This window comes from Genypterus blacodes, unplaced genomic scaffold, assembly GCF_046128005.1.
Source record: "Genypterus blacodes isolate CSIRO-AG114 ecotype Tasmania unplaced genomic scaffold, CSIRO-AGI_Gbla_v1 ptg000055l_1, whole genome shotgun sequence".
Classification (NCBI taxonomy): Eukaryota; Metazoa; Chordata; class Actinopteri; order Ophidiiformes; family Ophidiidae; genus Genypterus; species Genypterus blacodes.
The window spans coordinates 734,997-758,707 of NW_027466867.1; the positions used below are offsets into that span (position 1 = coordinate 734,997).

Consider the following 23,711-nt stretch of genomic DNA (forward strand, 5'->3'; position numbering starts at 1 on the left):
CTTTTCCTACTCAGGAAATTCTATGAAATGAAAGAAAAGAAAAGAAAAGCTCTGATGCAGTTTATTGATCAAACAAACCAACAATATTCTATACAAACATTTAAAAATTCATTCTTTTATTTAAATATATATACTCTGTAATCTTCCTCAGCACATAAATATCTCTCCCCTGATCTCAGTGTCTGATTATCAGCTTGTAAACATGAACACATTAGCAGCCACATGGTGATGAGGGTCTGAAGTCCAGCTGGTGCACAGATCAGTCCAGGACCAGCTGGGGGTTCTGGGCTGTGAAGCAGCGGAACACTCGGGCTGATATTTCCGGTCCGATGCGTCTGTGTTTGCCTTCTGTCTTCACTGAGAGGTCCGCCAGCAGCTTCCTCCTCTCCTCCTCTGACTCCAGGCTCTGGTAAGCCTGAAACACAGCACGGGGAAACAGAACATTTCTGTTCATCCTCCTTGTGCGACTCAAATGCAGGGACGGAGCCAAGTGCGTCCATGTTTACCTGCAGCAGGAGCTGAGGGGACTGGTAGGCTGCAGTCACAGCCGAGGCCACAGCAGGGCTGATCCTGTTCAGCTGCTGGATCTGGCTGCTCCAGACTTGGCTCAGGCCCGAGCCGTCCCTCTCCACCCGAACCCCGCTGGCCCAGGATCCATCCACGCAGAATGGAAGCTCCGCCTGCTCTGTCAGCATCCTGCAAGGACACGCAAAGGTGTCAGGTCATAACTGGAGTGCAGATGTCTGAGGCGCAAAGCGGAGCAGATGCTTACTTGTAGGGACGTTTGGACAAAGCTTTGGTGACGGCGCACACGTGGTGAGTGACCTCCTGCCAGTCGCCCGGGAAGACCAGTGAGATGTTCTTACACAGCTGCAGATACACAAGAACCTGCAGAGACAGGTGATGGAGATCATCTTCTCTGAACCAGAGCATCACAGACTGAAGCAATCAAAGCAAACTGACCTCCTGAAAATCAAGGTTGTCCATCCCCAACTGGGACTGCAGTGTCTCCTCCAGTACATGGACACTGAAGACTTTTTTCCTGCCAGACAGGAAATTGAGGAGTTAGACAAAGTGATGACAGAAGAAGTGAAGGTTCATGAAGCTTTACACAGACTTACTGACCTATGATGAGACAGAGAGCCTATCACTAAGACTGTGACCACCTTCTTGTCTCCACGGTTGAGACACTCCATTAATGGACCAAGGAGAGACTCCACGTCTGAGTCTTCACCTTCGCCTTCACCGTCGCTGTCTAACATCTGCAGTGGCAAACAAACACACATGAATCAAAGCAGCGACCTCAAGCTGTTCACGCTGACTGAAGGCCGCTCACTTACTTTCTTCACTGAGATCACCATGTTCATGAAATCAGTCAGAGCCAGGACCAGAACCACTTGGTCCTCCTCCATTGGACTGGACTGGGCTACATCTCGGGTCCAGGTGATGCTGTGAGGGATCTGCTGGCTCTCAATGCTGATCCTCCAATCCAGAGCACCCAGAGTGTCCAGGAGGATGTCTGAGCCGTCGTGTTGGAGAAGAGCTGGAACCAATGACTCAAAATTAACGTGTGTATTTGATATTAATGTGTATCATCTGTGTGTGTGTGTGTGTGTGTGTGTGTGTGTGTGTATTGTTACCTGTGTCTATGCACAAAGTGAGACTCTTCAGGAGGTTCTCTGGCCTCTGGCTCCTCAGATGCTCTGCAGCTTCTCTCCTCCTCTGTTGCTCCTGTCTCCTCTCCTCTTTCTCCTGGGCTCTGGCTGTCTTCTGTCTCTCCCTGGCCTCCTTCTTCTCTTTAGCTTTCTCTCTGTCAGACTCCAGCTCCTCCTTGCTGCGCCGCTTTCGAACTCCAGCCGCCTTTGGTCGTGGAGGAGACAACGCGGGGTCTTGATCGGACACCTTCTCTGTCACAGACGTTGGGATGGTTTTGTTTTCCTGATCTTTGTGTTGATTCTCGCTCACGTCTGTGCTGATCTGCTTTGAATCGGGTTCCGTCTCAGCTTTGCCTTCGTCCTCAGACTCTGATATTTCCCATGTTCGGGCTCTACGCAGGACAGATATTATTTGTGACATAACTTCAACGTTTACATGATTAACGAATAAATAAAGACATTTAAATGGACAACATCGATGGAGTAAACGCGTAAACATCCCATTTACGGTGTCCGCTGAGGGACAACAGCGGAAACGCGGAAACGTACCCAGGAGTTTACAAAGTCATTTATAGCAGAAAATGTTTTTTTAATTTTTTTTTTCTCTTCCGGGATAATGTGTGTGTGTCATTGCAAAACTATGAGGATACAACCAAAAACCGTACAATTCAAATGTCTTATTTTGGAATAGGAAGAAGTGACGACATCGCTACCGCTGCGCGCTCTAGTAGATTTAAAAACCAGTCTCTTTGTAGATTTGCCCACAACGGGTCGATCCATATAGCTTAGAGAGCAGCGGTTAGCTCGTCAACGCAACTCCCGGGTCGTTTGGGATCACAAACTAGCTTATTCACGTAAACAAACAAGAGTATGTGAGTTAGGACGTTTTGTTTTCAGCTATTGTAGATCTATCCTTCTTCCCTGACACTATGGCAGAACCGGCGGAGAAAGGTAAGTGTTCGAGCCACGGAATTAAGCTAAATGTCAGCCTCGCGATCCTCCATGAACGCGACTTCTCTGTAGAATTGGGCCACTTTAACAGCCAAGTCAGCGTTTTCTACTAAACCCATGTGACAAAGTGGGAAGTTGCCAAAGGAAATCGAGGCTTTAGTCGCTTATTGTCTTGTAATTTCAAGATATATGCCCTCTTTGCTCATCTGCATTCGGCCAGACACGACTTTAGCTAATGTTGTTGTGCAGAAATTGTTGTTTTCCTACACAAACTGCATGTTTTTCTGATGAGGTCAGCACAAAAAGAATGACTACACACTTGAATGAATGTGTTATGTGCTATCTGCCTCTTTGTATTAATGTTTTAAAGTATACAGAGTGATTATATTGTTATTTTGGAGCATTTGAATATTCTCTGCTCTAAGGTGAATGTAGAACGAGGTGATGCCATCTGATCCCTATGATGTCATTCTAACATGCCTGTCTTTCTTTTCCACAGCTTATTATCGCTTTGTGGTGCTGTTCTTTAACTGCATGCTGACATTCGGCTCCTATTTCTGCTTTGACATCCCCAGTGTTTTACAGGATCAGTTCCAAGGGGTAAGTTAGTGAACATACCAGCTTCAAAGATCAACCAGACACAGAGCTGACTAACTAACCGAGTAACTCTAATCTCTAATCATTATCAATGGTTTCCTCTTATTTGACAGAACCTCACATGTCCCAATACGACAGTGATCAATGGGACAGTGGACTGTGTGGCCGGCCTGGGGATGACCCCCGAACAGTACAACCTCCTCTACGCCATCTATGCATGGACGTGAGTGAACACACACACACACAGGCCCGTTACACACACAAAAGAATCAGAACGTTATTTATCAGAGAACAGATTTAACTGCATGTGTTTCTCTCTTATGAACAGTAATGCAGTCGTGGTGATCATGGCCGGATTCCTGATTGACAAATTAGGAAACCGCTGTAAGTTATCTGTCAGCTGTCTGTCAAAGCTGTCAACACTATAAATGGAGATAATGTGGATGACAGAGCGGCCTTGTGTCTCCTCTTCTTCTCTCTGCAGTCGGCGTGTTTCTGTTCTCCTTCCTGTGTGTTCTGGGCTCCTCCATCTTCGCTCTGGGCTCCCACTTTAAAGGAACGCCGTACCTGCTGCCTCTCATGCTGACAGGCCGGCTGGTGTTTGGATCAGGAAATGGATCTCTGACCAGTGAGTTGATGTAATAATTGATCATTTTGGAACATCACTACAGGGTGGAGAGTTGTGACTGCCCTCTGCTGGTGGGGAAGATTAATGCAACTAATACAACTTCAATATGAAATGTGAACTTATCCTCATAAACTGTCTCAGTGTGACCAAATCTCTCTTTTTCTCATCTTAGTTGTTCAGAACCGCATCACAGCCTTCTGGTTCAAAGGGAAGGAGCTGGCCTTGGCCTTTGGTGTGACTCTGGCCTTCTCCCGTCTGGGGTCCGTCCTCAACTTCTTCCTCACCCAGAGGTTTGAAGAAAGATTCGGAATGCAGTGGACCCTCTGGGGAGGTAAACAATGGAGATGCTTTGACAGCGAGACGCCTGAAAGAGGATGTTTCTAAAGCTTGTGTGTCGTTTTGTAGGTGCGATCTTGTGCGTGCTGGGCTTCGTGTCTGCTATCATCGTCAGCGGCTTGGACAAGATAGGAATGAAGCAGCTGGGAATGGACGGGGTCATCCAGGAGCAGTCCCGCAAAGTGGTACGGAGACAGGATCGCCGTCTGTTTTTGCTACGTACGGGATTTGGAAGAAGCCTGTTTTGAATTCATTTCTCCTCGTACTGTTTGTGTTTGAACAGAGGATCCAGGACGTGAAGCTTCTGTCTCTACGCTACTGGCTGCTCGTTCTCACCATCATGTTCTTCTACAATGGCATCTTCCCCTTCATCGCTGATGCCAGGTACAGATCATCAGCTTAGTGAAGGCCAGCACAGACAGCATACTGGTCACTATGGTGATAAAGCACCCAGAGGACTAAACTGCTCACTGTTGTGTTTGTGTTTCCCGTCCAGTAAGTTCATTCAGGATAAGTACACTGACTACAGCCCGCAGCAGTCGGCCTACATCGCCGGGGCGGTGTACGACAGCTCGCTCGTCCTCTCGGCCAGCGTGGGCATTCTCATCGTGAGTCGTCTCCACCCGTAACCTTATCCTTCTATATCTGTACACAAACCTCTCCAGGCCCGTTGTTCATTTCCACGCCGTCCTCTGTGCCTTTGTGCGTTCCAGGACTACGTGGGCCTGCGGGGGGTCTTCGCCCTGGCCTGTGCCATCCTCACCCTGCCGGTGTTCGGTCTCCTGGCCTTCACGTTCGTCCCTCCTCTGGTCTCCACCATATGGCTGGGAGTCACATACTCCTTTGCCGCTGTGAGTCTTTCCTCCACTCTCAGACTGAATGATGTTTTCGTAAGCAGGTTCATTTTCTCTAAACTCAAACTGCTCGTTCTCTTTTGCAGGCCAGCATGTGGCCCTCCATCCCCCTTGTGGTCCCTCAGGCCACTCTGGGGACGGCGATGGGCCTGGCCACCTCCACACAGATGATCGGCATTGGGTTGTCCAATCTGGTTGTGGGGCAGATTTTGGGCTCCAAGTCCAGGTACCAGCTGGTCTCCAGGACGACCCTACAGCTCTGTAATGTGAACGCTGTGTTTGATCACTCACTGCTTTCTCTCTCTCTCTGTCGTCCAGTGATAAGATCCCATTGTGGCGTTGGCAGAGGATGATGATCTTCATGTTGGCCAACACCATCTGCTGCATCTTCACCTCAGTGCTGCTCAACGTGGTCGACTACAGACATGTCAGTCATCTCACACCAACTGTCTCACATAAGTGTGTGTGTGCGGTGTGTGTGAGCTTTGTCCTCTTTGTTTTTCTCTTTGCAGGATGGAATTCTGAACAAGACGACCAAGAGGTCACAACCGGCAGAAATAGACTCGGACAGACAGCCGCTCAATGTGGAAGATGAAGAGCAAAAGGAGGAGGAGGAGGAGGAAGGAGCAAACCGCTCTTAACTTTTTTTTAACTTTTTTTTAAACTTGTTTTTTAACTTTTTTTTTTAACAATAGTTAGAAATGTTTATACCTGAAGTTTTCTGCCTTTTTATTCTTGAGTAAACTTCATCACTGCTTCACATTAGACACTCATGTTGCCACTCACACACGGTGTCCTCACACTGCCTCGGTTGTTACCTGGTTACCTCTCACATGTCATCATTATGTCATCACCATGTAACTGACTGCTGATCTTGTTGAGGTTATTGATCGGTTTTTAACTTCTTGTCATGCTGCACAGATTTCCGTTTCAGTATTTTTTTTTAAATGTTTTGTTTTCTTTATGACAAAAAAAGAAACGACAAATGTTTTATGAGTTTTGGTGCTGTGATTTTTAAATAAGCTGTAAGAAGGGAGTATGATCTTTTATATTGTCACAAAGAGGAAATCCATGTCTACTTGTATTTGATGGAGTGATCTTTGTTGATGTTTTGTGGTTTTCACTAATATAACATCTATGACTGCAGTATTGTCTTGTTTCTTCTCTGTCTGATGTTTCTAAATGTCCAACAATGTCATCTTTGCTTCATACAACCTCGACAACTGGATCCGGATCCTGCTCAATCACAGCAGTAGCATATCTGAGCCACTGGGCGGCGCTCAAACAGCTTCTATAATCACCTTCACCTTTTGCCCCTGGACGTTTCTCTCCGCTCTAAGGGCTTTGGAGCCTTTTATAAATATTGTTCCTATATTTAACCTGCAGATCCTCTCTGAGCTTTGTGCATCTCAGTGTGGAAACGTGGAGAGAACAGGAAGTGATGATCACATCCATCGCTGAACTCACAGTATGATCCTCTTCCTCAGGGCCGGCCCCGGGTGATTTGGAGCCCAGGGCGAAAGTGTGGATTGCAGTTTGGTGCCCTGCCCACTAGATGACGACCGCCCGGTTCGCCCATGCCCAGGGCCGGGCCTGCTCTCCTCATCTCTGTCAGGTGTGTGTATCTGTGTGTGCATTCATTTGATACCTCTGTGTTTAGAGGTCATGTTGTTCACTTCCCACTTAGGATTCTTGGTCTTTGTCCTTCATGTTAAGTTAAATCAAGCCCTCTTTGCATGATTTAACTTTGTAAATGACCCCACCTTCATTATCCTGAGCTCTTCCTCTTTCAGGGTCCCTGGGGTCATAGAGGTCATGTCGCCCACACTGACTCCAGATCACCTTTGGAAGCTTCTCACGTGATGTCATGTCTGTCAATGGAAACCAGGGAGGAAGTTTAGTCCAAGCCTCTGTTTACCTTGAAGATAAACCCTAAAAATAAACCCTAACTTAATCTTCTTAAGAGGTCATGTTGTCATTACAGCTTCGTGATTAACACACACACACACTCACTCACACACGCACGCTGAGCCTTCCAGAGCATCTCAAACATTCATCACTTGGCACTTTTCCTCCATGCTTTCTCACAGCAAGCCTGGAGTTTTGGGCCCAAAATCCTCGAGGGCGCCGAGCATGTCGAGTCTCCTCAACCTCAGCAGCCTGGGGAGGATCTGCGGCTCCAGCAACGCAGACGAGGTGGTGGTTCTGGACCGGGCCAAGAGGAAGAACTCTATCAGACGCATGTCGGTGTTTGAGAACGGCCAAATTGCTGAAGTCCTCTATCTGGTTCCCAAACAGTCGATGCAGGAGCAGCTGCCCTTCCTCCACCCCAGTGACTACATCCTGTGTGAGAAGCTGGGGGGCATCTGTGCAGACGTGCCAGGTAAGCGGCTGCTCTGCCTCTTATTTAGTCGTCGTGGTAACTCCAGTTTGTGATCAATCCTCTCAATAACCCTTCCTCCCTTTCTGTGGTTCAGTTTAAAGTCAAATGAATGTTTTGTTGCAGTCTCACATACAGGTGCAGCTCAATACAGTAGAATATCGTGGAAAAGTTCATTTATCTCAGTAATTCAATTGAAAAATGTAAACTCTCATACGTATATTATAGATTCAGTACACACACACACACACACACACACACTCATTTCCAGTCAATTTAAAACTGTTTAAATGAATCTTACAAAAAACACCACTCACTCCTCTACTCCCTCAGTGTCCTCTTTTAGAACACACACACACACACACACACACACACACACACACACACACACACACACACACACACGCGCACGCTCTCCTGCCCTTTGTGTTTGGGACCACCCCCTTTCTCCTTGTGGCAGCGGTCCACTTAGTTTCCTCTCGTCACTCCGGTCGGCTCCTACACGCGAGCAGACACCAGCAGCAGCAGCCATGAAAGACAAAGGTAGATATATGTCTGTGTGTGTGTGTGTGTCAGTGTGTGTGTGTGAAGAGAGACCAAACCGTCAGGAGTGTAACTTAACATGATCCTTTTTATCCAGGTCTTCTCCAGTTCTGTCTTGCTTGATGAGTGTTTGTGTCCTGATGTTGCTTCTCTGTAGAATATCTCCTCTTGTTTTCTACACTGTCCGTCCATGAGTCTACTTTGGCGTGGGAGTGTGTGTGTGTGTGTGTGTGTGTGTGTGTGTGTGTTTGAAACCCACAATACACGCGTGTTTGTATCTAACTTGACCGATTCTCAAATTCCCCCTGTATGTAGAGAGTGGAGGAGGATAGAAACTGTTGTTGCCAAGTGTGGAAAAGTGCGATCACAACTGTGAGGGAGGATCTCAGAGCATCACTACTGCTTACAAGATGATCTGATCTCATAAATGATTTAAAACACGGCTCTTACTGCACATTTTGCTGTAGTGAACCGCTGATCTTCAACAGAGTCCCTTGTTTAAAACTAAACTATAAATGATCCCTGACTCCTGCAGCTGCTCGTCCATAATGAATCTGGGCCTGACCGTTGATTCTGTGAGGATTTTGGAGCGTTTTCACTCATCTAACACTGAGTTTGTAGTGTTGTAGCACTGAAGGAAACTATAACAACCTTCAAATCAAATCAAGATCGTTCTTTGTCGGTGGAAAACTACGGACGCAAACATCTACTTCAGATATTTGAGATACCTTATATAGAGCCCTTCTCTATCTCTCTCTCTCTCTCTCTCTCTCGCACACACTCACACACACACACAGACAAGGACAGATGCAGATCTTCATAGCTGGAGATGCTTAGCTGTTCCCTCTCAGGTTTCTCTGCATTTGCCGTCTTTCTAAAATGGACCTTTTGCTAATACTTAACACCCTATCAGCTTTGCATTCTGGGTGGCCATGTGAGATGACACACACACACACACACACACACACGCACACAGTGATGTAACAACAAAACATACTCTCCATGTCCAATGCGTCACACCGCTGCGGTCCCGTCGCTTCTTCCCAAACTCTTCCCAGCTGACGGCCTCCTGTGTTTCTGTGCAGCTTCCCGTGAAGAGCCGCCCGCACGCATTCTGTGTTGGCACCGCCGCAGCTCGCTCATTTACTGAATAAGCCGACCCATTCTCAGCTTGGATAAAGGGCCGGGTAGCCTGAGAGGGTTTTCACTAATTGTTGGAGCGCTGTGGCCAGAGGGAAGGATCCACATTCCCACCAGGATTTACTCCCAATCCCCAAAAATCTGACTGATTGTGATTCAGAGTAACGTGCCTGCATGAGGATCTGACTGAAACTCACAATGTGTCACCAGCAACTATGATTTATTATGAATCTAAACATGAAAAACACTAAAAAGTCAGCTACAGTCTTTTTGCTCCATTTTCTAAGCAGGAAAATCCCCCAAATGATCCCAAACCTTCTCCATTTTAGCATTTTGTCCGTGGGGAAAGACAGAACACAGTCTGTGATATTTACAGCGCTGGTTTAGGATGAAAGTCTTCGCAAAAAAACCCTTAAATTCGTAGCGACAGAATGTTTAAAGTGCAGATGTTTATTTGTGAAGCCGAAGCCTTTGAGATTTTTGAGACCAAACATTTTCCCCACCGCGTTACATAAACATGAGGGCCACTCGTGTCCTCAGAGCGCCGTAATTGGTGGCGGTGAACTTCAGATTAACCTTGTAGGCGAGTGTTGTTGCCTGTCGCTACGGTAACCAGTCTCTCCGGTAGCAGGGCCGCATACCGATGATGCTTGAGTCAATTTTGTTAGTTTGCACGAGGCGAAGGGAAACATATCTGCTTCTCAGTTCTCTATAGGCGGACATGTTTCTGTTTCATGGACGGTAACACCCTGTGGACCTGCTGGGTGCCCCCACACACACACACACCCACACACACCCACACACACTCCTACACACACCAGACGCACACACACACACACACACACACACACTCTGCCCCGCCACATTCTTTCCCCTCTCCTCTCTGATAATCACTTTCAGGGCCTTTCAAGTGGGCTGTGATTAGATTGTGCAGGCATCCACGGTTTGTGTTGCCATGTAAACACGGCAGAAGAAGAAAGAAGGACTGGAGAGATTTATTCACCGCCACAAACGGACTAAGTCTGATTTTTTTTTGGGGCCATTTTGGGAGATTAAAACTTCCTAAATCTTGTTGGTTAGTGCTCGCCTGTCTTTGTGAGGTACTGCTCAACCCCCGACAGAGCATTGTGTGTGTTTGTGCGAGTGTGTGTGTGTGTGTTTCCATGCCATAACAAAGAGCGCTTGCACATGAAGTTAGTTATGTAACAGAAGGGACAAACTGTGAGAGATAATTGCAAATTAAGAGAGAGAGACAGACAAAGAGAGAGAGGGGGGGCGGGGGGATGATGATGATGATGTCATCACATGATGTCACATGACACACTGGCCATATTCAGGTCACGCCTGTGTTCATACATTCTGCAAACATTTGTGCAGAGGGTTGTGTGTGTTCTGCAGCTTTTGTTTTTGAATATCTAAATACGCTTCAGGATGTGTGTGTGCCGGTGTGTGTTCGTGTGTCAGGCAGCATGAAAGGCAAGAGAAGGGAGGCGTGTGTGTGTGTGAAGGGTGGTTTGTGTGCGTGTGTGTGAGTGAGTGAGAGACACTAAACACAGCAGAGCCTCCTGGTTTGGGGCCTGATGGTCCTCAGGTCTCTGCAGCGCCTCCTACTGACGGAACAGCATAAACTGATCAAATCAAACAAACCTGATGTTGTCTTGTCTTCCTCACTTCTTCACCCAGCGCTCCACTCTCAGGACGGCTCGCTCCCCTCGTCGCCGGCGGGCAAGCGGCTCATCCTGTGCCACCGATGCGGCGAGCCCTGCAGGGGGGAAGTGCTGAGGCTCCAGAGCAGCCACTTCCACATCAAATGCTTCTCCTGCAAAGGTGTGTGTGTGTGTGTGTGTGTGTGTGTGTGTGTGTGTGTGTGTGTGTGTGTGTGTGTGTGTGTGTGTGTGTGTGTGTGTGTGTGTGTGTGTGTGTGTGTGTGTGTGTGTGTGTGTGTGTGTGTGTGTGTGTGTGTGTGTGTGTGTGTGTGTGTGTGTGTGTCACTGATGTAATAAAGCGTCAGAATGTGTTGCCGTGCATTCTTGTTCCTGTCAGACTGATTGAATTGAGTTTCTCATCCTGCAGCAGTTTGGTTTGTTGTCTCTGTTAATCCGTGCTGACAGCTTCTCTTGTTGCTCTGCAGAGGAGACAAGGACGCATTCAGAGCTTCAGAGTGAATCTGTCTGCCTCACACGTTCAGCCTCTCCTTCTCAGATAAAAAGAACAATTTAAAGGAGGAAAAGTTTTGAAATTCTTCTTATTTAAGATCTAAAACTGTCAACTGTGATCTCGCAGAAACAGAAGGCTCCAAAACGATCTAAACCTCTAAACCAGACGTAGACGACTTGTTTGTGAATGAAAGAGAGATCAGATTGTGTTGTGTTGTGTGACTTTACTACTTTAGAAATGCTTCCAGATAACAACAGAGCACACTGTGAGTCACAGGCAGGACAGAAATAGAGCGGCAGTAAATCTGTGCGGCACCTCCAGAGGAACGCATCAGAGATCCTACAGTGTGTCAGAAATGCCACGGTCAGGGGGGGTCAGAGGGTCAGATGACACACTGACAGATAACACAGGCTGTCTATCAAACCCCTGTGTCTCCCTGTGTCTCTCTGTGTGTGTGTGTGTGTAGTCTGCGGCTGTGACCTGGCCTGCTCGGGCTTCTACATGAGGGACGGCGAGCATCTGTGCCCGCTGGACTTCCAGAGGCTCCACGGGACGCTGTGTCACCACTGTGGGGAGTTTGTGGAGGGAGAGATGGTCACCGCCCTGGGGAAGAACTATCACCCGGCCTGCTTTGTCTGCACCGCATGCAAGTAAGACAGCGTGGCAAACACTTGGAAGTTCTTCAGGGAGCAGGGCGACACCTTTCCCTCCGTCTGTGCCTCACCTATTCTCTCTCTCTCTCTCTTTCTCTCTCTCTCCCTTGGATGTCAGGCGGCCTTTTCCTGCCGGGGGCCGCGTCACCTTTACGGGAAAGAACTCCCTGTGCCAGCGCTGCATTCCGCCCGTGTCTTCCTCTCCTAAACACATCCTCTCCTCCAGCAGTGAGTATACACAGGCCGCCTCCCTCCCTCCCTCCCCCCAGAGAGCAACAACACGGATGAGCCAATCCTTAATCAGTCACTGCAGATCATCCCACATGTGCGGCTTAGAGGGAAATCACATGGATCTGTATCTACGTCTGCACTGAGCTGCTTCCCGCCAGTGCAGAGGGAAAATGATGAAGAATTTCCTGGCAGACGGGAATCTGACCTGGATTTCACAGAAAGTGTGTCCACCTGTTTTCTGCCACTCACTCAGAATCCATAGCAACGATCTTATCTTCATCAATGTTAAGCTTTTTCCACTGAGCTCAGACTGAGATCCTCTTGAATTGCGAGAGTTTGGCATTCTCCTCCCTTCCCGCCGAGCTTTTTGATTGAATGTGTGACGTCTTGGGGAAACTGTACTCGGCAGAGAAGGAGCAACATTAGCATCCCACTGATGTCCTCATTCCTTCTAATATGCAAGCTCAGCATTCCCTCACATTCCACTCCTGGTTCAGGATAATTGTCTGAATGGCCGTGACCTTTATCGTGTTTTTCCCCCGACCTTTCAGATTGCAGCGGCTGCGGCAGAGAGATCAAGAACGGCCAGGCGCTGCTCGCCGTGGGGGGGCAGTGGCACCTCGGCTGCTTCAAGTGCAAAGCCTGCGGCAAAGTGCTGAGCGCAGAATACATCAGCAAGTACATAAACAAACACCGTCCTCCACCTGCCCGGCCTCCGTGTTAGTCTCTTATTTATCTCTTGATTTCCCTTCTGTCCTCTCCCTTCAGGGACGGCGTTCCCTACTGTGAGAGAGACTACCAGGCTCAGTTTGGGATCCAGTGTGACGCCTGCCGGATGTTCATAACCGGGAAAGTCCTGGAGGTGAGAAGTGTTACGTTGTTGCCGACCTTTATCACCTCATTTTGTCATTTTGTATCTCTGAAGTGTGAGAATTCCGCCTCCAGGTCTTGTTGGTGTTGCTGACTGGTATCTAATCTCCTTTCTGTCTTCCTTTGATCTTTCCCACAGGCAGGAGAGAAGCACTATCACCCGAGCTGTGCAAGGTGCAGCCGGTGTGGAAACATGTTCACCGAAGGACAGGAGATGTTTGTGCAAGGTCAGTTTGAGTCCCTGTGCTTTAACTTTCCACACTCAGAGCTTTATTAGAAGGTTGTTGTGTCGTTGCCAAAGTCCCGCTGGAGTCAGTTTGCCACGTTTGTGTTTCCAGGATCCACAGTTTGGCACCCAGGCTGCAGAGGAAGCAGCAGCAGCACCGAGGACAGATGCATGGTGAGTCTCTCTGCGATCCTGTTCTTTATCTTCATCCTGTAAACACTTTCTTGTCCTATGCAGCTGTACAATATCATTCATTTCTCCTTCCCAGAATTCCCCGGTCGTCCGGTCAAAAACGCCCCTCCTTGATTACTTTTACCCCTCGCTGAAGGTTCCTGCTGTGATGTTCACTCACTCACTGAGTCTCACACTAATCACTCTGGCTTCACACCGGCACCAGGCTGCAGTTCTGTTTCTATCAGATCAGCTCACATGTTTGAAGTGGCGTGGAGAGAAATTAAAACGACTAAATATTCAATTCACAACTTTATTTAACCAGATTAGATCCTGTCTGATAATCCACATAAACAATAACTAATGAGGATTCAAGTGCAGCATCAAGAAATGTGTTAAACTAACTTAAAATCACTTTATATCTGGCCTTCTCTGAGTAACTTACTGGTGTGTGGTGTTCTGACGATGCTGCATGGTTCCTCATGGTCATCTCCGTCTTAAAGGCGACATCATTGTTGTTGTTTTCTATTTATGGGATTCTGTTTGCTCCAACCGTCCCGCTGACACGATGGTTTTGTCTCAGCCCAACAGATCCTCGTCCGAGGGCTCCTGCTCCCGGCCCGGCTCCTGCACCCCAGGGAGTCCCGGTCGCTCAATCTGTGTAAGTACAACAATCACTCTGCAGCTTCCGGGTTCCAACTCGCCCTTTACGTCTTAGCCGCCTGTTGTAGTTTCACCTTGCTTGTGAGAGAAAGAGATGGAAACTGCTTCCTGTATCCTCTTCCTGATATCTGATGATCCTTGAGTCCTTTGCCCTGAATTGGGAATCCACTTTACTGCCATTAAACGCCTCATTAAATGGCTGAGTAACAATTTAAGCATAATGGGAATAAAGTGGAATCCGTCCTTTTTCCTTGCCTAACCCATAGTGTCTCCTCCATCCTCTCCTCTCTGTCCTTCTCCTTCCCTCCCCTCTCCTCCCCTCCCCGCTCTGCTCCCAGGCAAAAGTAGATGAGGAGATCATTGATTACCGAGACTTAGCGGCCATTCCCAGAGTGAAGGCCATATATGAAATAGAGCACCCTGATGCCATGACCTATGAGAGTCAGAGCAACAGCAACGACAACATCAAGTCCACTTTGGACATCAAAGGGAGCAGACAGGACAGACAAAGTCCTGCAGAGGTAACTCCATGTAGAAAAGGCTTCAGAATGGACAGACTTACTCTCATCATTCACCTCCTACCGTGTGGAGATATGAGGTCATCACCTGACACCGGCTATACACTCTGGACTGCATTAGATATGATGAATCTGGAGTTGTTATTCTGTAAATACATTCACCTTTTCTGCCTTCTTTTCACAGTCACAAGGGACTTCATCACGAACGGAGGTAAATATGTTAATTTCTGCCCTTTTCCTTTGTTTTCTGAGGTCAAACCTGTTTAATGCTGTTGATTAACTCTTCACACACCTCTCTCTCTGTGTGAAGGACTGTTATGACCTCACAAAGTGCCCCATTCCGAGGTCTGCGAGCCACGGATGCGTCGGACTCCGAGCACTGTACAGTCGCCACAGCTACAATCCAACGCTGCTGAGGTCGCCACAACACTTCCACAGGCCAGGTGAGGAGAGGAAGATGAAGAAGAAGAAGAAGAAGACGCTCTCCACTTTCCTACATATTTCCCTTTGCACACTTTGTGATCTATCTCTTTCCACGTGTCCTCAAACACCCCCCCTCTTCTTCTTCTTCCTCACCTTCCTCCCACTCCTCCCACTCCTCCTCGGAACGTCTGGCAGGGTCCAGTCTTTACTCCTTTTTACTCTCTGGCGGTCGTAACACCTGCTCCGCTTCCCCTTTTTGTCACCACTTTCTCCCTCTCACACACGGTAAGCCCCTCTGCTCCCTCCCTCTCCCTCCTCTTCCTCACATTACTGTTCCATTGCACAACATTGACAACACATTTCTGTTACTTGGAAAAAAACAAGGTGGCTGCCAATAAGCTTGTTTCCTCCTTTACCAACTCTTATAAGATGTGAAGAAAAGTGAGATCTGAACACTTAGAGCTCGCAGAGCCTTTAGATCTTCTCTGAACATCTATTAAGAACACATGAGCTGCTCTGGTTCCTCTTTATTTGCTCTACACATCACTCACTGACTGATTTTAACGATATCCTTGGTCATTCAAAGAGCTGTTACCGTCTCTGACCGCTAGATGGCGCATGTTGACTATTTGCTGTCCTGTTGAAGGAAAAACTAAACAGCTTCCTGATATTAGATGTAGAATCACCATGCATGCCGTGTTAGAATACAAACTCCAGTCACCCAAATGACAACAACAAGAGGTCAGAGGTCAGCGTCCAACAGCCGACAGAAGAGGAGGAAGATGATGGTGGCACAGAATGAAGATGAGACCGTCCTGTAATGATATAGAACATGTTGCAGTGTGTAAACTCACTCTATTCCCCTCCTACTCTTCTCCTCAGATCAAGGCTTCAACATGTACAACAGGCCTCCCATCTACAAACAGCAAGGTGCAGCCTGACCTTTCATGTTGACACTTCACATCAACTCCTTCTTCTTCTTCTCTTATATGTGCTGAAGCTAATCTGCTGTTTCGCTCTCACACAGATTCAATCTCTCCCACTTCCCAGACCGCTTCACTGCCTGGATACGGTCGGAACGACTTGAGCCCGGTAAGAGCGAGAGATTATCACACAAACACGTTTTCTCTTTTTCATTATTATTATTGTTATTACTGCATCCAGCTGTTACAATCAACGCAGATTAGAGTCTAATCCATGTCTATGTGGTGAGAGTTCTGGGAGATTAAAGGCTTTACACACCCGCCCGTGCAATTTCAGTTATTTTGGGTTGATTAGAGTGTTTCTCAGGACTGTGTGGGCGTACAGATTTGGCAAATTACACTTCTACGGTCCTTGTAAGTACGTTTGAGAGTTTGACTACGGCACACTCCTAGACAACTACGACCCGAGGCCAGAGTTAAGTTTTTAATCTCCACGCAGACACTCACTGTTTGCTCTTCCAAAGGGAAACAACAGCTCACACACTTAAGGACACGTCGCAGCTCAGTAGATTTATAAAGAACAAAGTTTCCCTTGAGAAGTGGCCTAGGGCCTGACTGACACTCAATTACACGGATGTCTAAGTGATGTGTCTGGAGTTTGCAGGAAAAGTGAAAATCCTCCTGAATTCATGTGTTTCCCTCTCATAAAGACTCCATCCCCCGATTTCTCCCACTACAACGGGGACAGAGACAGAGGTAAATACTTCATTCCTCTTGTTATTCACTACAATTTCAATTGGAACATGCTTTAATCACGTATCTCTTCCTTACCTTTCAGATTTTAAGGTAAGTGAGGGAATCTCAGCCTTTAATCTTCTTCATCTCTGCCTGTTTGGCTTGCAGCACGTTGTCCAAACACGTGTAACTCTGATTGCTTTGTCCTGTAGCTCACCCGTAATGGTCCACATCTATTAACACGACTGGACAGAGGAGAGTCTTTGCCTAATTTGCTGCAACCAAAAGCAAGTATTATGTTTATATTATGTATTATATCCTCTCTAGTACCAGGTAATGTTTTGGTTGAGTTTATGCAGAGGGTTTTCAGTTCATTTCTGTGTGATTCAGCATTGAAACACAACCCTCTGTGATGGAGCTGTGATCTACTGTGGGAAAGTGTGAGATTCCACTGCCTGGGGTTTCAAAGAAAAAGTTAATTATGTCCTTCGCTCATTTGTCTCCTATCTCCTATTTTTTTCTCTTCTGTAATTAAGTCAGAAAAGATTAATGAGAAATCAACTTTGGCTGGATTTTGCCAAACATTGGAGTTTCTCCTTCTCCATTATGTAACGCGCATTGTGCTCTCTGAATTACCACCGCCTTAGTTTGATGACTGTGTTAACAAAAGCTGTGTATGCGTCGATCTCAAAGCTTCAACCAGTTTGCAGGATGCGTGATGCTTTAACACTCAGTATCTCATGGAATACATGTACATCAAGTTGTATCCATGTGTGGTGATTGACTCTAATCCCGCCTTCACACAGGTCTACCCTTATGAGATACTCACCAGTACAAGCAGAGGACACATGAAGCTTCCCAGGGATGTTGACAGAACACGACTTGAGGTGCAGAAATCTATGATGAAAACGTGTTTAAAGAGATTTTGAATCGAGTATTGCTGTAACTTTAATACTTTAACATTCTCCCTCTCCTCCTCTCCTTTGCAGCGCCACCTATCTCCGGATTCATTCTATGACATCTTTGGCATGGAGATGCCAGAGTTTGACAGACTTCCATTGTGGAAGCGGAATGACATGAAGAGGATGGCCAATCTTTTCTAAACGCTCGCTAATTTGTGCTTCAATTCATCGCCCTCGGCTATTACAGCAAATTAAGACTAAAAATAGAGATCTGACAGACAGAAGATGATGTGCTTCCTTCGTTAGCAATTGTGTTGTGATGAATAACCGTTCAATTCAGAATGAAGAGGACATAATGGTAACTATAGTCTTGTCTCCTCTTCTCCTTGTAATTTCAGTCTTCAGCTGTTGTGATTACCATGCATGTTTTACGAGCACGAGCATGAGTGGACGTTGTTCTCAGACCTGGTGAAAGCAACATAAAGCCTTTTTCTTGGAATCATTCAGATACTACTGTGCCCAAAAAGCAGTGAGTGTAGAGTTATAATGGAACCATTTTTAAATTAAATTAATAATGATTATGATGTCGCATGGTGGTGAGTATGAACTTGTCTATATTTAAATGAAGGAAATGCACAACCTGTCATTAACCTGTGTTGTCACTATTTACTTTCCGGCTGTCACCTGGTAACAGAACATCATGTTTAAGCTCACAACTGTGAATAAAGCACATTTTTGGGAACCACATTTGTATATCATTATTATTAGATTTTTGGTGCTGTCCAGACTCGTTAACAGGCAACACAGTAGGTGAACATGGTAGAGCTCATATTTGGATATTTTTCGCAATATATATATATTTCTCGGCGCAAAACCGGTGCCCAAAAACGTCTGATCTATAAAAGGGGGGCGTGAAAGAACCACTGGTTTAAGTGCAGCACTTCAACTAATGTTTGTTTCCATCCCCTGGGCCTGACCCACACTTGGCCCTAAATAGTGGAATTTGAAGACCAACAGATGGTGCACTGGAGCCTGGAATTAAAATGCTTCACCTGGAGAACTTCCCATTTCACTCCAACACCTGCTACACTTACTTTCATTTTGTATTTGGAGAAAAAAAAAATCCCCTCTGTTCCATTGACTGTCTGGTGGTGCATTTCAGACAAATTAGTGTTCAAGTAGAAATAAGATGTATGTTTTCATTTGGTGAGTCATATAAGTGGGAAGAGAGGCGAAGCTTCATTGGAAACCTGATGGCATGCTACAATTATGGTGTCAGGATGCATCATGGTTTTGCGTCATCCACTCCCTGCTTCCTCTGAAGCCCTCATCAACACACTACACACGTCCTGGACTATTTTCTTTGGTTTGGTTGATGGTGGCCAACACACTTAAAATTGAAACCTCTAACTGCATAGACAAAAAGTGTTTTTAAACTGTTTACACCAGCCACCCTCAGATGTGTATTCTATCTGCAGTATCTCCTGTGTTTGCTCTAAGCACACTTCCCCATGCAGGATCCACTCATTACATTGACTAAGCCGTCTGTGTTCTCAGTTTGCCCAATAATAATGTAAACTACTTCTCTCTAAATGCAAAACAACACACTTTTGTGCTGTAAAACGTATTTTAGATGTAAACCCAGCCAGTTAAATGGTCATTCCAGACTTTTAAGGCCTTCTATAGAATGCCAAAAGTGCATATCCACGCCCTGTGCACATTTAGGCGTTGTGCTCTGTGCCCTTTGCCCCATTTCACGGAAACGTGCAATTACAGCTCAATTAAGCGGCCTCGTTTCCGTTTCAAATGATACTTGAACAGTTTTGACTTGAGCTTGAACTGATTAATTGCCCATAACACACTATCATCATTATTCCTTATTATGCCCTGCTGTCTTGAGATTTACAAACCAAACATATAAGTAATCATTTAAAGAGACAAAGTGAAGTCCGGAGGTTTTCTTTTCTATTTGTAATGAAAAATATGTAGATTATTTGACACGGAAGTTGATTTGTTGTCATGGTCGCTTTAAAGCCCACCACAGTGCTGGAGATGTTTTTGATTTTCTATTGGACACGTAAGGACAGGCGTGTGGGCGTGTCCACAAATGTGATTGGTCCGCGTTGCTGCCACTCACACTCCAGCCTCTTCGGGCTGTCCGGTCCCGAGGATCTTCGGGAAAAACATCCACCGCAGAGTGCGTAGTAGCGGCGGCCGCACGGGTGCAACGACGAACGGGACCTGATGCTGTGGACATAACGGCGTGACAACCGAGCCGATGGCGCCGCTGAAGTTGGATAATGTTGCTCGGCGCTGAAAGTCGCGTTAACGTGAGAGGCGTGCGGGAATTTTAACTGCAATGAATTCTGCAGCAGTTTGTAGCTAGAAAGCGCGAGGGGGACTCAAGCGGACTCCCTCCCTCTGTAGTGCCGCTCCGCCCGATGGAGGCTGACGGGACCTTCGCCGCGAACTCGAGGCCGGAATGTCACCTGTGAAACATCCGCACTCGGTCGGAGAACGTAAAAAGCGAAAAAAAAACACGGTGCGAACATTTCTGCGCTGTTTTCGGCGACTTATTTGTCCACTTGTTAGCTCGTAAAGACGAAAGCAAAAGTTCGCAGGTCGTCGTTAGCTGCGGGAGGGAGGCAGCCCCTCGCGCAAAGATGACTGGCGGAGATCTGACTTGACGTTCAGCTGTTCAGCCGCAGGTAGCCGGACAGGCAGACAGACAGACAGGCAGGCAGACAGACAGGTGGACAAACCGCTGGACTTTTCTCTTCTTTTCTTTCGGATGGTTTGTGCCAGAAACTTGTCACACTTCGCCGCTAACAAACTGACTCCAAAACCGCTCGCTTGGAGGAATTGAATAGTTTTTTGTTTTGTTCGTCGTTTTCGCCAAGAATCAACTTTTTACCCCCAACCATGTCCTTCAAAGAAAACCCCTGTAGGAAGTTTCAAGCCAATATTTTCAACAAAAGTAAATGTCAGAACTGCTTCAAGCCCCGAGAATCGCATTTGCTCAACGACGAAGACTTAAATCAGGTGAGTGAGCGCACATTGGGGAGGTTTTAAGGTTAAGCTTTTGTTATTGTTGCCACTGTTGTTGCTATTCTGTCACACTTTACATAATAGTCAGTTGTGGTATTTCCCTTGGATGTGCTCCGTAGAAACGCTGCGCCATGTGTTCAGTCTACACCAAGTTCAAAGGTTCGCTTAATTGCACCTAATTACTTTCCGGCCCGTGGGCTCGTATTGACCTTAATGCATGCAGATGTAGACAACTACCTGTCTGCCTGCCTGCCTGGCTTCCAGCACAGTAGCCCACCATCAGATATGTTGTGTTGGTTACATTATTCAGTAGTTGCCATAAACACTTGGCTCTGTTCCAATTTGAAGTCAGATGTCTAAATGACCAAACAGACAGGCCGCTACAGAGACTGTTAGATCATCACACCCTGTCTGTCTCTCTGTCTGTCTGTCTGTTTGAAGTTACTGTAAACAGAGGTGTGCCACTGCCACTTTGTGGATATTGGCAAGTTGTGAATGTTGACTTTAGGTTACATTGAACTCGTTCGCCCCTTTGTGCCCAGTGAGCATCCCGTTATAGTCCAAGAAAGACTGAATTCTATTAAACCGTGTCTGACTGACACAGACACGCACAATAAATGGAAGGATTCATGTAGTGATGATTTAGATTCATTCCTCTCTGGCTGTTATTCCTTCAACACAGCTGGATGACACTCTGCTGACATGGTGCATATTTCCTTTGCTACAGTCTCCATCAATATCAAAGGTTTTCTCAGTCGGGATGCAAATAGTCTTGTGGTTTATTTTGCTTCTAGGTGGAATTTCTGCACCACAGGGGCATTAAACTTCTCCCCTGACAACCGCATCCAGTGAAAGGTTATCATTCACCAGAGACTGGAGACAGGAGCCAGACCGGTCACAGTGTTCATCATGGCACAGACCCACTACAGACACACATGATGGGGCTGGAAATGTCATTCCAGGCATATTTTCAGCTTTTGTCATCCCTTTAGTATTTGCGGTCCTTCCCGCTGACTCAGCATGACGAGATGCAGTCTTACAGTAGGAGTGTTTACGATGTGGGGGTCGCAACAGGAACTTGCACAAACACACACAAATGAGGAAGTATTGAACCACTGAAGGGTAAAGCCCGACCTAGATTCATCTTGTCTCTTCCCTCTCCGGGGGATTCTTCACCAGGCTTACTGTCGGGTCATGTGAGGAGAGATGAGACTAAATTGTGCTTGGTATCAGTGTCTCTCCTTGAGTCTAAAGCTGCTTCTTCTGCAGGCTTGGAGTTCGCCGCTGTGGTCTTATAACAAGTTAGTTAGTTTGTGGCCATCGGTCACATTCTGCCCCCCATGTGCCCAAGCCCCCTCTGTATTAATGATCAACTGCAGGAGCTCAGAGACGTCTAAACCTGTTGTCCTGTTTGCCACGACAACCAGGGACGCTTCACTGGCAGAGGGGACGACTGGAAGCTTGACTTAGAATTCTAAATTTCCTGTTGTGGCACGTTTGTTAATTAAATCACCTGGAGTACATACTGTCACTCCTGCAGGCTCTATGCTGGATTGTGTTTGCCTCTCTATGGGAGGAAGTTCTGTAAATATAAAAGCTTCTGGACTTTATTTGCAGGCTTCTGTTGTATTGCATAGATTATAAGATACTTCCATGTGCACACATTTCACAAAAGCAGTGTTCTTCTTGTACACAAGCCTGCTGTGGTCGTGCACAAACAAACCTTTTGGCATCGCAAACAATTGCTGACTTCTAGTGTTGCTGCAATCGGAGTATGGCACCACAACTATTTAAAAAATTACTGCCAGATCAAGTTGCAAGTCTCGGTACAAGTTTGAATTGCAAATCTCCAGCCCAAAGAAAAGGAAGCTCATGAGCTGTGCAGCGCTTCTCTCTGCCGTCGCTCATCCTCCTGTTTTCTTTACTGTCTTGTGCCTCTTGCCCCCCTTTACACCGACGGCACCGGCACATCCCGCTCAGGGAATCGGAAAGAAAATCGCGTGTTTGCCTTTTCCTTCTTTTCCACGACAGCATGGTGATCTGGAGCTCAGCCAGCTGCTCAGTGTAGCCTGCAGCCGACTACAGGCAGAGAGGAAATTCCAGTAATGCACACTAAAAAACTGAAATACATTCTGTAAGAGTCCCATTTGAGGTCGCAGCCCGTTGTGCCTAATGTGGAGGCGACCCTGCTGTCATTCCCACCGCTAATAAGCAGGAGGATAATCATGTTTGTGTTTTTCTTTTAACACCCTCTTCTCTTTCTCACCAGGCCAAACCTGTGTATGGAGGATGGCTGCTGCTCGCACCAGAGGGAACCAACTTTGACAATCCCTTACACAGATCTCGGGTAAGTGGGCGGACATTATTTGGCTCTTGAATCGTGTTGTTTTACTTGAATGCGGAGCTTTATGAACACGATGGGTGGTGCTGGTCTTAAGGAGGCCTGTGGTTTCCTGCAGCTGTGTCGTGGCGTGATCCTCTCCCGGTGGGAGGATCGAGCCTCTGTCAGGAGATGCGCCGTATCATTATCTCACACTAATGAGCGTAATATTGACTGCGTTTGGTGAAACTGGCTCCCTTTTGCGTCGTGTAACGCGAGCCTCACTCTGTTGCGCTCTCCTCGGCGAGCTCCCTGATAATAATACGCTGGTACATCACAGAGAGGGATAGGGGGGAATGTGGGGGAGGAGAAGGAGAAGGAGAGGTTCCAGTTCTCACAGCCGTACTGATGGCTTCCATATGGGCTCGGGGAAAAACACCTTTTTGCGGCGTTTGGTTTGATTGCTGTCAACAGCCTGCACCCGCTTTGACATCATCACATGTATGTTCTGCCTTCTGTCATACACTTTCTCACTGCGGGTAGATAATTGGTGCCCTGTACTCCTGGCTGATCTGAGCAGGTTAGTCAGGTTCCCAATGAGTAACAGTTTAAAAAGAAATGGCTGAGAGGAAAAGCTGATACGAGTCACGTTTCATGACCACCGCCATCTAATCATCGTCTGTCTGTGGCTGGAGCCAGCTTAGCCACGCCCCCCCACTTCATATCGGCTCCTTACGGCATCTGTGACTGAATACTGAGATGATGCCTGTTTAACCCTGTGGCCTGT

At 46.9% G+C, this 23,711-nt stretch overlaps 4 protein-coding genes across 12 annotated transcripts in view; 3 read left to right on the forward strand and 1 right to left on the reverse strand.

Annotated features, from left to right (window-relative positions):
* Window positions 1-45: 45 nt before the first annotated feature.
* Window positions 46-2,270, reverse strand: eme2 (essential meiotic structure-specific endonuclease subunit 2). Its single transcript, XM_076152150.1, has 7 exons — window positions 1,641-2,270; window positions 1,341-1,543; window positions 1,126-1,262; window positions 964-1,042; window positions 773-888; window positions 507-696; window positions 46-415 (listed from the first exon to the last, which is right to left on the reverse strand). The coding sequence occupies exons 1-7, from the start codon at window positions 2,152-2,154 to the stop codon at window positions 260-262; spliced, it is 1,395 nt and encodes a 464-aa protein (XP_076008265.1). The 5' UTR covers window positions 2,155-2,270; the 3' UTR covers window positions 46-259.
* A 193-nt stretch (window positions 2,271-2,463) lies between these two features.
* Window positions 2,464-6,165, forward strand: mfsd1l (major facilitator superfamily domain containing 1-like). Its single transcript, XM_076152148.1, has 13 exons — window positions 2,464-2,606; window positions 3,106-3,206; window positions 3,317-3,426; window positions 3,532-3,587; window positions 3,688-3,831; window positions 4,004-4,162; window positions 4,237-4,352; window positions 4,451-4,551; window positions 4,664-4,775; window positions 4,881-5,018; window positions 5,108-5,247; window positions 5,340-5,448; window positions 5,534-6,165. The coding sequence occupies exons 1-13, from the start codon at window positions 2,585-2,587 to the stop codon at window positions 5,660-5,662; spliced, it is 1,437 nt and encodes a 478-aa protein (XP_076008263.1). The 5' UTR covers window positions 2,464-2,584; the 3' UTR covers window positions 5,663-6,165.
* A 1,731-nt stretch (window positions 6,166-7,896) lies between these two features.
* LOC143001702 (actin-binding LIM protein 1-like) lies at window positions 7,897-18,281 on the forward strand. 2 transcript variants are annotated; one of them, XM_076151432.1, is made up of 17 exons: window positions 7,897-7,944; window positions 10,768-10,911; window positions 11,708-11,891; window positions 12,013-12,122; window positions 12,677-12,803; window positions 12,894-12,987; window positions 13,135-13,222; window positions 13,334-13,395; window positions 13,976-14,053; window positions 14,394-14,576; window positions 14,758-14,784; window positions 14,884-15,016; window positions 15,879-15,926; window positions 16,024-16,088; window positions 16,630-16,941; window positions 17,461-17,541; window positions 17,644-18,281. In XM_076151432.1, the coding sequence occupies exons 1-15, from the start codon at window positions 7,932-7,934 to the stop codon at window positions 16,729-16,731; spliced, it is 1,458 nt and encodes a 485-aa protein (XP_076007547.1). In that variant the 5' UTR covers window positions 7,897-7,931; the 3' UTR covers window positions 16,732-16,941; window positions 17,461-17,541; window positions 17,644-18,281. The 2 variants fall into 2 exon arrangements, with proteins under 2 accessions (XP_076007547.1, XP_076007546.1); XM_076151431.1 differs by lacking the exon at window positions 7,897-7,944 and having other exon boundaries at window positions 10,575-10,911.
* A 1,431-nt stretch (window positions 18,282-19,712) lies between these two features.
* LOC143002207 (myosin phosphatase Rho interacting protein) overlaps window positions 19,713-23,711 on the forward strand; it is a 203,029-nt gene continuing 199,030 nt past the window's right edge. For 7 of the 8 annotated variants that reach the window (XR_012963762.1, XR_012963764.1, XR_012963763.1 and 4 more), the window contains exons 1-2: window positions 19,714-20,598; window positions 22,874-22,951. Coding sequence is in view for 5 of the 8 variants with exons in the window: in XM_076152191.1 (XP_076008306.1) it covers window positions 20,479-20,598; window positions 22,874-22,951 (198 nt within the window). In the remaining 3 variants the exon portion in view is untranslated. Of the gene's footprint in view, window positions 20,599-22,873; window positions 22,952-23,711 lie in introns of all 8 variants that reach the window. The other variant, XM_076152196.1, reaches the window with a different exon arrangement.